Genomic DNA, 14,713 nt, shown 5'->3' with positions numbered 1-14,713 from the left:
AAGTGTTATTTTTTGTCTTAATTCTTTCAAGACACAGGGTAAAGACAAAGCATAAAATACAGCTCGAATATTCTGAACATATAGACACAGCACTACATAAATGAAAAGAAAAGAAAAATATTGCAAAAGAAAACGAGAAAATAGAATTAAAAACAATTTTTGCAGGCACGAACCACCATTCTGGCTTGTAACAAATGGGACATATTATGTTAGAAACATAGGCCTTCAATAAACATTAAAATCAAACAATTAAACATAGTCTAACTTAGAATCTAAATATCAATAAATTATGATTTTTAACATAATTACAACATGAAATGTTTCTGAAACAGATAATTAATATTTTGCTTTAAGACAGCTATTAAGAGACGTTTGATTTACGAATATTAAGTAAATATATTGATTTCCTGTAAACATTCCTTACTAATGAATTTCAATTCTTTTTCTTTTTTTTCAAATAGTTCCAAAATTTGTTTGGTCTTCTATCACCCCCTTTCCGGAAAGAGTTCACCACCCCCTTTATCCCCAGAAATTCCCCCCGGAAGCTTTATGCATCTTGAACATACATGACAACATAGAAAACCTCGTATAAAACATGAAACAGCAGCAGCAGAAAGTGTTTTCACATCTAAAAATAAACAAAAAAAATCTGACAAGAATCAGACAAATTATCAATTCCCATTTCAACCCCATTTATACCACCCCTTTCCCCTTTCCAGAGCCCGCTGGAAATTAATCCTTTTTTAATTCTAGGAGCAATTAAATAGAAAGATATGTGTATTGATGTCTTTATCTTTTTCCTCATTTATAGTAAAGAAAGATGTAAATTGGAAATATTGATGTTTGAACTTTTGAAATTACTTATTGAATTCAGATTAGCACGAAAGTTCAAACATTCACAATTATCTTAGTGAGAAGGAATAACATATTAAGAAGGCTTGAATATTTTGATAGGATTCGAACATATTGAGAAGTTTTTAAACACATTGAGAAAGTTTGAACATGCTAGGAAGGCCGCTAAATGGTGAGCGTCGGGTCTATTTTTTACTCGCATTATAATAATATCGGTTTGGGAAATATTTAATGTTAAATATAGTTTATTTCAAGGACTTACCTGTAAGTATTATAGAACATATTGCGTTGGTTGTTATTCACTTTACTGTGCCCATGACGTACCTTTGCCCATATGCCCATGTGCCCATGATATAGAATATATCTTTGCGTGGGTCGTTATTCACTTTACTGTGCCCATGACGTACCTTTGCCCATGTGCCCATGATATAGAATATATCTTTGCTTTAGTTGTTATTCACTTTACTGTGCCCATGACGTACCTTTGCCCATGTGCCTATGATATAGAATATATCTTTGCGTGGGTTGTTATTCACTTTACTGTGCCCATGACGTTCCTTTTATAAAGTATTTTGAATGGTCACTACAATAATCATAAACCTGACTCTTGACATATGAATTATATATATTATTATACATGTATTGTTCAATGTATTCTTTATCTCTTTTTTAAACCCATTTATCTCTTTCTCTATATCTCTATTAATTCTATTCTGTATAAAAATGAAGTTTTCCAAAAAGACGTTTTTCCAAAAAAAAAAAAGAAAAAAAGAAAAAAAAAGGAACCATACCCAATAAAAACCTAATTCGAGCAAAAATAAAGTCATAAAATTTATGTAAAAAAAAGGAGGAAGGATTTTAGTAATTTCGACTCGCTTATTATTTGCAATCGCTCTTTAAATGTATATAAAACTTTTTTTTGTTTTTATAATGCAGTGAGGGAAATTATATTATATTACAATTATATTATATTATTAATATATGAATTCTGTTTATGACTCATTTTAGTCCTTGACCTTGAAACCTTTTTTCTTAATACTGACATGATCATGTTAGCTCCAGCTATTGTAGTGAATAAATGTATTATAGGTTATTCTATTCTTTTTTGTCAGGAGGGACCTGGCAAACAGAATAACAGTAAAAAAAACCTAGCCACTTTAAATACAGTTACAGTTTTAGTTTTATTCTAAGTAAGCTCAAGTTAAACTACGAAGAACAAAATCAACACAATCTACCATTTTCAACTATTGTCTTAAAATTGTCTATGTCTGTTTTAATTCTATTGTGTATAAAAATGAAGTTTTCCATAAAGATGTTTTTCAAAAAAGAAAAAAAAAGCAATACCAAATCGAAACCTAATTCGAGCAAAAATAAGGTCATAAAATTTATAGAAAAGAGGAGGGGGTATTTTTGGTAATTTTTTCTCGCTTTTTATTTGCAGTCACTCTTTATATGTACATAAAACTTTTTTTTATATATTGCAATGAGGGAAATTATTATATCTACATTGATCAAATATTTAAAAGCTAAAATCTTTGCTAAAATTTTTGTAGATCTTTGCCGTTCAAAGCACTTGTCTCCTGAAACACCCCACCCCCAAACCCATTAAGTACCCAGAAACCAGCCGAGAAGCTGCTTATTCTCAATAAGTTTAAAACTTACAGTTGTAAGCTTTTGGGTCAAGAGAAACCCAATGAAACAAGATGAAGCTGCGGGGGGAGGGGACAAACATTTTATTTTTAATTATATTTCTTCATAAAGTCTGTTATCTCTTTAGAAACATGTATATTAAATCTTTGATTTCACTAATATTCAAATAGTAGAATTTCATTTTCCAGAAAACGAAAAACCCTAAGAGGATTAAAAATAAAGTCAAAGGTACCTTCATCCTCCAAATCACTAGCAGCAGGTGGTGGGGACTGTGGTGGTGAAAGAGTGACATCTTCTGGGTGCGGTGTATCTGGAAGTGTGACGGACTCAGCAGTCAGTTGATGGGGAGTGGCGATGCTCGACAAATTGGTGGACACAAAACTATCTTCTTGTTCTTGCTGATATTCAGGATACTCTTCTTCATGAAGAAAAAGGAAAAAGTTGAGAATATTGGTAATTTTAGTAATTTATTGGCAATTTCAGACAAAGGAAGATTGTTGCTAGTTGAGAATACTGATAATTTTGGCTATTTAAGAAAAGGGAGAACTGTGTTGAGTTGAGAATATTTAATATTGACAATTAAATTCGTAATGATAAAAAATTTGTAATGACAAAATTAAAATAAAAAGGAAAAGGCTGAGAATACTGGTAATTTTGGCTATTTAAGAAAAGGGAGAACTGTGTTGAGTTGAGAATATTTAATATTGACAATTAAATTCGTAATGATAAAAAATTTGTAATGACAAAATTAAAATAAAAAGGAAAAGGTTGAGAATATTGGTAATTTTAGTAATTTATTGGCAATTTCAGACAAAGGAAGATTGTTGCTAGTTGAGAATACTGATAATTTTGGCTATTTAAGAAAAGGGAGAACTGTGTTGAGTTGAGAATATTTAATATTGACAATTAAATTCGTAATTATAAAAAATTTGTAATGACAAAATTAAAATAAAAAGGAAAAGGTTGAGAATACTGGTAATTTTGGCTATTTAAGAAAAGGGAGAACTGTGTTGAGAATATTTACTATTGACAATTAAGTTCGTGATGATAAAAAATTCGGTGAATAAAGGACAACTACAGACGTTTTGGACGTCTGGATTATTGAAGCGTTTATTCAAATTCAAAGCATTGAGGATATCCAGTCTTGCAACAAACGTCTACGTATTTCGAGTGTTTGAGCTATCAAATTCTATAAAAAAAATGTTTTCTGTAGTTAAAAAAATTATAATTTGTTTTCTGTAGTTTTCTGCTTCGCCATATTCCTGAAGTTAGTAGATGCGCTTTAGCATGACTGAAGAAATTTTCAGAGAAATTTGAAGTGTTTTTGTAAAATTTATCAATTTGTTTCATTCGTTGTTTAAGTAGCACCAAAGGGTACGGGTAACTTATAAGAATAAAAAATCTACGCCATCTAACGTTAGGCGTTTTTGTAAAAGTATTCTTGTAAAATTATTTATCGATTTGTTGTTTAAGCATTGCCAAAAAGCATGGGCAACTTTTAGAGAGGAAACTGGCGCCAGCACCATCTTGCAATCGGTGTCTTCTAACATTTATCGGAATAAGGCGAAATTAGTGTAATGAGTGTAGTTGGCAAAATCGGTGATGCCATAAGCGCCTTATCTCTGTTTTTGGGTAAAAAAAAAAACACAAATGAGTTATTTGAAAAGTGCTAAAAAGGGGAACGCAAGATGGCTCTATTGATTTTTTCACCACTAGCGTTAGTTTTCACTGTTAAATGTTAAATCTTTGATTAGTGCCATAAATAAAATAGCGGTTGAAACATATTGTTCACCCATCAGCGGAGATATTATTTAGTTGTTAAACATATAATGAAATGAGCTGGATGTTCTAGTTGGCCTAATGAGTTCCTTGGGTTTTACTATCTGTAAATTTATGCGCACTAAAATGAAACTCCTGAAACAAAGCAGTCCAATAAAATACTAAATTTGAAAATCAAAAAACAAATTTAGGCTTAAAGCCGAAATCATTATTAGATTCAAGCAAAATAAATTTATCAGGTCATATTCGATACTACTACTGCTAACAACTCACTGCCGCTCTCAGCCACCTTAGACCAACACAGTTATGCCCGCTCCTCCTCCGTCCTGATCAATCCAAAACTTCCCTCTTTACACCCTCCCAAGAATTTCCCACCCTTAGATATTTCCTTACAACATCCTTCCACCCCATTCGGAGACGACCGACTTTTCGTTTGATCCTAGACGATTGTCCGACAATGCCAACCTGTTATTTATCATCCGCAAATCGTGTCCTAGCCATCTCATCCTTTCTCTCATTATAGCCTTAGAAAGTGGGATTTAACCACATTTTTTGTAGAAATTATTGTTTGAAATGAGTTCAGTCAGCCGGCTACCCGAAAAAACCCGTTGTCAATTTCTACAGAAAACATCTAGCAACTCTTCTTCCGTTTTTCGAAGCACCCACGCTTCAGAACTATACTTGACCACTGTCATTACTGTAGCTTTCAATATTCTGATCTTGGTTCGAAGGCTTATCTTCCAATTCTTCCACACCTTGGGCCTTGGCTATTCTACTTTTAACATCTTCACTGCTCCCACCATCTTTACTAATAATACTGCCAAGGGTAAGTGAAGCTGCCCACCTGATCAATCTTTTCATTACCCAACGTCACCTTTTCGGCTTCACTTATTTTTACCCTTAGTGACTTAGTCTTTTTACCATTAATTTTCAAGTCTATTCTAGCACCCTGAAAAGATCATCAGCATAATGTAAGTCCAAAAGCTCTCCAGTTGATTCCGTGGTCTCACATTGCCTTTCCTGTGCTCCTTAAGACAAAGTCCATCAAGAGGATCCATATAAAGAGGGATAGAACACAACCCTCCTTAGCTCCTGATTTAATACACAACCTCTAACTCATACTCGTAAAACCTCTAAAAGTTTATTTAGCATGTCAACACTTTCGTCTAGGATGCTTAAATCATCAGCATAATCTAAGTCGAGGAGAGTTAGAGTTGAAAATGAAAAAATCAATAACATTAAAATTTTTGTAGCTTATAGAGCATTTTATGAAAAGTTTAAAAAAAAGATTATTAATTTAGCCCAATAGATAAATATACCAAGAATCTTCTACCTGGAAAAGAACGAATTGTAGATTACTGAGGTCTGAAGCACAATAAGCAAAATAATTAATTGCTATAGGTTACAATACGTACATTAAGTAATAGTAGTCTATAGCTAAAAAAAAATAGAAAGTCAAATGCAATCAGCTTATTGAACGAAAAGCATGAAGAAAGATGAGAAAATAAGAGAAACAAAATAAAAATATGTTTACCTATGGGAAGATCCCCCTTAAGGTCTTTAAAACAAAGTTTTATATATTATTCTCAGTTGCTCTTTTCGTTCACTGGTAAAGAGGTCTAATAAAGAGTGAATTAGTTAGAAAAAAAGCTGAAAAGATGAAAGTAGAAATAAAAGAAGAAAAGAAAGAAAAATAAATTTAGGCTTATTTATCTGGATTCGCCTCTCAGGTTCTTTTCAATCGTGTTTTATATTTCTATTTTAATCTTCTTTTTTTATCTTTTCCAGGAAAAGAGGTGTAATTAATCAGATAAAAAAATATTATTAGATGTGATGAGGAAAGATGAGAAAATGAAAAATGAAAAGAAAGGCAGTCTTGACTACCTCTCAAAATCTTTTAGATCTTATTTTTTTAATCATTTTCAGTTATTCAAGCGGTTTTCAAACAAAAAGGTTTAATGAAGTGCGAGTTATTGAGGAAAGGATGAGAAAGGGAAAAACGGGAAATAGATAAAAAAGATTACTTATTGTTAAGTCACTTCTCAAACTATTTTTCATCGTGCTTTATAAATTGTTCTCGGTCAAACATATGGTTTCCAAGTCAAAGGGTTGAATTAGGGTACAACTATATGGCTGACAACAGTTCTATCCGTTATCTTTTCTTTCGAAAAAAGAAAATATCGAAAGTAAAACAGTTCAAAATAGGGATGAAACCTTTTTATTGACAGTGAATAGATATAAAATTATTTAACTGGATATTTCGAACACATATACAATCTACAATATACACATATACACTGTATATGTGTTCGAAATATCCAAGTTAAATAATTTTATATTTATTCACTGTCAATAAAAAGGTTTCATTCATATTTTGAACTGTTTTACTTTCGTCATGGAAAGGCAGTGTGGTCTTCGAAGTTATCTATATAAAAGAAAATATATCTTTTCTTCAATATTCTAATATTGAATATTCAATATTTCATTGAAAAAAGAGAAGAATGACTTTTCATTGCTTTCAGTCACCGAGACCCCCAGCCTATATTACTTTCTGCTTTGGCAATGTACTCACTATGGATCAGTGTGTTCAATGTCGAAAGTAAAACAGTTCAAAATAGGGATGATACCTTTTTATTGACAGTGAATAGATATAAAATTATTTAACTGGATATTTCGAACACATATACAGTGTTCATCATCAGCAGTAAAACTAAAAGACATGAAATTCATATCATGTCTTTTATGTCATTTCATGTCTTTTAGTTTTACTGCTGATGATGAACACTGTATATGTGTTCGAAGTATCCAGTTAAATAATTTTATATCTATTCACTGTCAATAAAAAGGTATCATCCCTATTTTGAACTGTTTTACTTTCGTCATGGAAAGGCAGTGTGGTCTTCGAAGTTATCTATGTGTTCAATGTACACAGCATTCTGAGTAAAAAACAATGTTTAGCATAATCCCCGCTCTTCTCCGCCAATATATACGTATACGCTTATCTTTTTCACTTCTCCTTTTTTATCCTTTTCTTTTATCCTTCTTATCCTACCCATCCACTACTATCCAACTATACAGTTATTAATCCATTCATCATCCTTCACCAATATACAGACTTTTGGTTTAATATATATACCCGTTATCTTACCAATATACCCGTTATCTACTAATATACCCGTAATCTTACCAATATACCCGTTATCTACTAATATACCCGTAATCTTACCAATATACCCGTTATCTACTAATAAACCTGTTATTTTACCAATGTATACGTATGCGCTAATCTTTTTGACTTCTCCTTCTTATCCCACCCATCGACAACTATCCAACTATAGTCATTAATCCATTCATAATCCTTTATTTCCGGATAGTGTTTTCTCTCTCTTTTCTTTCGTTTTCTCTCTTTTTTTCTTAGAGAAAGTTTTTACTTTGTTACCGGTTTAAACAGAGTTCGGAGATTTAACTAGGGTTGTGTGCAGATGTCGATCTCTGCAAGTTATATAAAATAGAATAAAAGTAATGCAACTGAAAATAAAATGAACACAACCCATGGGTGGGAAAAACTCGAGTGTCTTGTTTTTTTATGCAATTTTGATTTTGGCTTAGTATATCGTTTTAAAACATCTGCTAGAGAAATTTACACATTATAATTGTCAAATATTTACTTTATTTTTCTTTACTGAGATAATAGTTAAGATGTTCAAAAACAAACTAACTAATAAACTAACAAAGTGAAATATAAATAGATATATATATATATATATATATATATATATATATATATATATATATATATATATAATAACCAGGAAATAAAATGTTCCCTGATTGTCGTTATTTAACTTATGACAGCGAGAATCAAAAAGATAGGCTTTTAGCAAAAAAAAACTACATTAAAGAAAAATGCAATTTTACACATTGCTTGGAAACAAGGAGTGAGATTCGTCTTTTTATCATATCTATTATGTATGGGTAAAAAACTCTTATAAATCTTCCAGGGAAAATTTTATTAGGATGAAAATGGGGAGCTTTCCTGAAGCACAATGAAAAACCATGGAACGGGACACGTAAACAAATTTTTGTTCTTCACGTAAAGAGAGACGTCTCACATTTCAAGTTCATTTAAATCGTGTTTTGTTATCATTTTTCGTTACCCGCGTGGTTCTCAAGTAAAGAGGTTAAATAAAGTGCGAATCAGTGAGAAAAGAAGACAACAAAAAATAAAAAAGAAGAAAAGAAGAAAAAGTAAACGGAGATAAGAAAAAGAAGAAAAAGTAAACGAAGACAAGAAAAGAAGAAAAGTAAGTTTACCTATAGTGAGATCACCTCTCATATTCTTTTCAATTTCTTTCTTGTAGCTATCAATTTCTTCATTGCTGATATTATCAAATGGGTTCTTAGCATAGGGTGTTTTGTATACTAATGCGTGATGCTGGAAATCTCTTTGAATAATGCCTTTGGAAGCAGCCCCTACGATTACAACTTGATCACCATTTGTTTGGGCTTCCTAAATTTAAGAAAAAATTAAACATGAAAACATAACATGCCTTAAGCAAGCTCTGCTCTTTGTTGACAAGAGTTGTATTTATGCTACAACCATTTGTATTGACGAAGATTTACCTACCATCCAAGAAGGTAACTTATAAGAATAGGAAGTGGCACTAGTATAAAAACAAAAATCACCAACGTCATCTAGCGCTTGGCACTTTTAATAGGATATTAATCAGGCAAAACCTGTGTAATTAGCGTAAGTGGCGAAATTAGTACAGTATCAAGTATGTTATCTCGGATACTGAAAAAAAAGTTTATAGAGTTAAAAAAATTCCAGTAATCAAATTCTAGATAAAATAAAAAATTCTACCAATATATATCTTGATTTCTTTGGAGCCCGTAGTGTCAAAATTGACAGATGTTAAATTATACAAACTAACTTGGAAGCAATTTATTTGGGCTCGGTATAAAATTCATATCAGGAATAAACATGAAAGCTAATATTTCTCAAGTTAGGTCATTGGCTAATTTATTTTTCTCACACTATCTTTTGCCAAAAATCGCCAAACACTGGATGACAACGATGGTTTTTTCCACACAGGCGCCAGTTTTCACTTGCTCATACCCGTTCTACCTACCTTAACATGAACTAGAAGCATTTAAAATACCAACGGTAATGAAACTAAGTGTTTGAATTGGTTAAGTGGAGACTCACACAACCATGTATATTTCAAAAAATAGTAAGAATAAGGAATCCAGTTTTTTATGAAGAATGTCCCCATATGCCGTTAAGGAGTTTTTGGTAATTACAGGCACCAAATTTAAAGAAAATAGACATTGGGGGAGGGGGAGCTTCACACATATGTCACCAAATAGCTTAAAAATGTGTAGCTTTCCTTTGAAGGTGGGGTTGTCTCTGGGAATCGACAGATTGTTAATGTTTGAATTTTTATGGAAGAAAAATGTAACAAATTAGTGTCACTTATTAATTTTCACTGTTCAACTTGGCAACACCGACATAGTACTGCACGAAAAACTTCATGATTTCGAAACAATCAAGGAAAAATCAGGGTTTTCAGATAAGAATTGATTTATGATGGACCAGGGGGGCTAAAAGATTTTTAGTTTTATTTCCTTGGTACTTAGAGTTATTATCTAGACATCAATAATAACAATTACGAAGGAAAACTTATGCCACGTACTGCAAAAGAAGAGGTATACGTCAATCATGTTTTAATACCATTCAACATTTTGACCGACTTGTTTTACTGTGAAATCCGAAAGGTATTCTAGAATATTATGTTTTAAAATAATTTCTCATGTCTGATCTTGGGAGAGGGGAGCATGATCATGTCTGATCTTGGGAGAGGGGAGCATGATCATGTCTGATCAAAGTACATTTTCAGTGAGTCTCGCTCAGACCTGGACAGAAGGGACCCTATCCAACCCCTATCTCTATGTATGTTAAGATGATAGTCTCACGAAATAATATAGACTTATCTAAACAAGAACTGTCATCAAAGCTGGAATGTATATTAAAAAGAAAAGGTTCTTAAGACCCATTATTTAGTGTTAGGAGGACATTATGTAAATTGACGATATAAAAAAAATGTACCTGCATCTTTTTCATTTCCTCCCATGAGACACCTTCTAGAATATGTGATTGTGGCCCGGCAGAAATACCGCCAGCTCTTCTGTTCTCCTTGATAGCCTTCTGCTTAAGCTTGAACTCTTTCGGATTGGTCCCAACAGGAACAAATTGTAAAGCTGGGTCTACCTTGACCGGGGTACTGTGCGTTGGAGATGAATCGGCTACCCACTATAAAAAAAAACGAAAATTTTCATTCTATTTATGGTTTCCCGTATCTATATTATGATACTTGGCGAATCCTGATTTTTACAGGTGCTATTTCATTTATAGTAATTACAGTATGCCTATTCATTTATAGTATGGCTACTAGTTACTACTAGTAGGCATAGCTGCACACGGGTCTTACTTGAAGGGAGGGGGTTAAAATATGAAATGATTGCATTTGACACCCATATTTTCAGATTGCTCCAAGAGGCGGTACTTCAGGTCAACGTTTGCTTAGAAGGCGGATCTACCCCCCTCTATGTGTAGTTATGACTGCTATCATTAACTATTCGAAGGTGGCAACCCATTAAACGCAGGTTATTTTTACGCCACTTCAAGTACCACTCCATTTAGCGCCACTCCAAGTACATGCGTCTATTGAGTCTTAAATCACTACCGGCAATCAAGCTTTCCGAAAACAGTTATATGAATTACTACTGCTAATGATAACATCTTATTACTGCACAAAACCGCCTGAGGACAACATAACCACGCAACCTCATTTTCCTTCTGACTCTTTGCCTCCCCCCATGTAAAATTTTCACTTCCTTTAAATAATTTCCTACAATAAAATTAAAACTCATTCAGATGGATCGTGTTTCTCGTTTGACCCTATCTGGATAGTGAAAAAGCATGATTTTTGGTAGACCATTATCGTTAGTTGACCTTCGGTTCATTATAGGCACATGCAGTGGGACAATACAACGATTTTCTTAGTTTAACCTAACCTGTGGTTTGATTAGGACGTTTGAATCTTTTCAAGTTTTACTTTCAAAAATAAGTCAGCAGAACCGTGACAGCCACCAAGACATGCAGTAGGAACATCCTCGGGACGGGGATGGTCTTGGGGCCCCCATCCCCAACCTTAGATCTTCCAGAATTTATGTGAAATTTTTATTCAAATCATCAAAAAAATTTTTTATTTTTTCATATCCACCCCCCCCCCCCTAAAAAAACCACGTATGTGCATGATATGCACATAAAAAAAAATAGCAAATGAATACAAAATGTACATTGAACACGGTTACGGTTGCAATGTACGTCTTGTACGAACATTACGGGAATGATTCTAGTTTCTATATTTTATTCAGAATAAATGTTTATGCAAGACAAGGTCCCATAATCTGACTATTAAAGAAAAACTAGAAAATGAAAAAACTACTTTAAGATAAAAAAAAGGAAATTGCGCTCAAAAGAATGTTTGTATTCAACCAACTAGGCAGAGAATAATCTTCAGAAAACAGATGAATATACTTAGGTTCCTTTCAAAGAATATAGAAAACTTCTAAGAATGGAAATTGGCACTAGTTTCAAAAAGAAAAATTACCGTGTCATCCGGCTTTCGACAATTTTGTTTCTTTTTTTACTTTACCCTAAACTGCTCCGTACTTATCTTTTCGGGTACTTCAAAATTAAAGGGATTGTAAAGAAAGCAGAATTTTTTCTACAGCAGAACTACCTGCTTAAAGTCAATTGCAGTACTTAATTTTTTTCGGGGCCATCTTGCAAGAGGGATTGTTGCCGCCAAAATTAGACAAAATTAGAGGGATTGTTACCGCCAAAAATTTGTTGCTACCATTAGACGTCTTGAATCAAAACGTCTAACGGCAAACAAATAAATTTACATTAAACTTATACTAACATAAATTTACATCATTGAAATAAATTTAAAAAGAATTTTAATTTCTAATTCAACAGATAGGTTAGACTTCATTTCAAATTGTCATTATTTGAAAAGAAGTGAACCCTCTTGAAATCGGCTGAACAGTAATTCAAAACCCCATGAAAGACTGTAGATGAATTCTTTCCTGGATGCCCCCGTAGGGGCAACCTACTAAAGAGCGGTAGCCAATAGTATCGAGAACTTAAAACGCGTTTTGAAAGGAAAAAAACGTCAAGTTAGGACAGAATTGTCAGTTGAAGCAGATTCAACAATAGTAACTATTATTTCGATTAATCTTAATGGTAAAAGTTTATTACGAAAATAGATTTATGGGAATAGCAAAAGCAGTCTGAAACCCCACAAAATGGTGTCGCACCAAAATAAAAACAGAACAATTGAAATTACCATATTAAGGTATAAAGGGATGAATCTAATCTAGTTACCCACATTTTTCATTTTTCACTAACAGGTCATCCTAATCCGGCTGAAGCTACGGTAATTTAAAGGAATTTCACTTCACTTTTTCTTAGCAATTTTTTTTTCACAATTATCCTTCACCTTCCAGAACAATCAGGCATATAACAAGTTGAAGAAACTATGCTTGAACAAATCGCCATTGGCTGGAGTCAAACCCATATATTCTCTGGTAAGTATCCTAAGCTGCTACCCATGACAGTTGCTATGAAACTTTTTCACAGAGTTTTGACCTAGACTTTAACCTCGAAGAGAATTTTAAATCAATAATTTATAAATCAAGCATATTTCTTCGCAACTGATAAACTGGAAAGACTAAGATTTTTTATTTAAAATTTTAAAGTAATTAATATTACGACACAATTACAAGTAATCGTACAAATACAATTAAAATACAAGTACTCTACAATTAAATTTTCGGGTCTTATATTTGGCTAAGATGGCGTTTAATACAATTCTGACCTTTTCTCCCTTATTTTTTTACAAGTCCAACAGCGTTTTTTTATCCACACTCTGGTTTGTAAAAAAAAAAAAAAAAAAAAAAAAAAAAAAAAAAAAAAAAAAAAAAAAAAAAAAAAAAAAAAAAAACATCGAAGAAAAGTCTGATAAACGTTTTTTCCCTGAAATGTTGACAAATAGAGCCCCAGGTCTGCAAATAAAAAAAATTGTTTTAAATTTAGACAAAAACAGAGAATATCATGCATTAACTTTATCTATGAGTTCAATATAAACATACTCGGAATGGCTTGATTTTTAAATTGAGGCTATACTTTACTGATTTCTATTTCTATTTTATTTTTGAAACTTAATTTAGATAAACTGAATGTAATGATAAAGCTTTTCAAGGAAGGAAAGAAAATAACTTCACACGGAGTCTAGAACACGTGGTCATGAAAGGGCGCAACGCACTTAGCATAGTTGCCATTTCCTTTGAAGCTAAGCAGATATAATCTATGAGCGTCGTTGAAACAAGCACATCAATTATTTGGGGGGACCCTGTTAAAGGTGAACGGTATAAGTCTAGAGAAGGACCTGTAGAGAAGGAAAACATGTCAAGAAAACAATTCATGCTTCATAATATGCGGAATAATTGTAGCTAACACATTTTGCATGCAGCCTTGCTATGCTTTACACCCCCCCCCCCCCGACCCAATGTGCAAATATATAGCCCGTATTATATATTTCTCATGCATTCTGCTACCCGTCACTTGTTTTTCCAGTTCTTGTTTCTTCAGAGTTGGTTCAATTTACAGATACACGGGTTGAAATAAGAGAGACACATTAGCAGAAGAGATGGAAAATATATAATTTCGGGTATATTTGCACATTAGGGGGGGGGGGGTATAACGGGGATGCATGCAAAATGTGTTAGCTGAAATTGTTCTGCATATTAAGAAGTGTGAATTATTTTATTACAACGTTTCTTCTCTACAGGTCCTTCTCTAGGCATAATCCAGATGAACAAGCAGACTCAAAAAGGACGCTATAGTGCCTTTATACAGAAGCAAAAGACTAGGTGCCACAAGAAAGTACCATTTTTCAACTACCTGGTGACGCAAAACACCATTTTTGGTCTGACTAGAGCTAAAGGGCTGTCAGGTGATAATACTAGGTAAGCCGCTTGCGTTAAAACTAAACGTTATCGTTTAAAACTATCAAACTGCTAACTTTATAGTGTCTCTCTTTAAAAGGCCATAAAGTTTATCTCTTTCAAAAGCACCTTTTGGCCATAATACTACATAATACGGCCATAAGACTGCCAAACTCAAGATCAAGTGAAAAACATGCTGCAACAAAAAGATCCTTTTGCATTTAAGGTAATGTTATTTCTTCTCTCCAGAAATGAGAGGTCGTGTGATTGGTTTATAATAAAACATCAATGGTGAAAAACACTTAAATTAAAGCGCACTTTTTACAACAATTTAGAAATTACCGAATTTTTCCAT

The 14,713-nt window shown here is 32.9% G+C and overlaps 1 protein-coding gene across 9 annotated transcripts in view; it reads right to left on the bottom strand.

The window, feature by feature from the left end:
• The window catches only part of LOC136029916 (protein hu-li tai shao-like), a 133,330-nt gene that overhangs the window by 32,091 nt on the left and 86,526 nt on the right, over positions 1-14,713 (bottom strand). For all 9 annotated transcript variants that reach the window (XM_065708436.1, XM_065708439.1, XM_065708438.1 and 6 more), the window contains 3 exons: positions 10,391-10,594; positions 8,596-8,791; positions 2,735-2,920 (listed from right to left, as the gene is read on the bottom strand). In XM_065708436.1, the coding sequence (XP_065564508.1) occupies positions 2,735-2,920; positions 8,596-8,791; positions 10,391-10,594 (586 nt within the window). The remainder of the gene's footprint in view (positions 1-2,734; positions 2,921-8,595; positions 8,792-10,390; positions 10,595-14,713) is intronic.

The sequence above is a fragment of the Artemia franciscana genome, chromosome 8, assembly GCF_032884065.1.
Source record: "Artemia franciscana chromosome 8, ASM3288406v1, whole genome shotgun sequence".
NCBI classification, from domain to species: Eukaryota; Metazoa; Arthropoda; class Branchiopoda; order Anostraca; family Artemiidae; genus Artemia; species Artemia franciscana.
The sequence above is the reverse complement of the archived record's forward strand: the minus strand, read 5'-3'. Positions and strand labels throughout refer to the sequence as shown.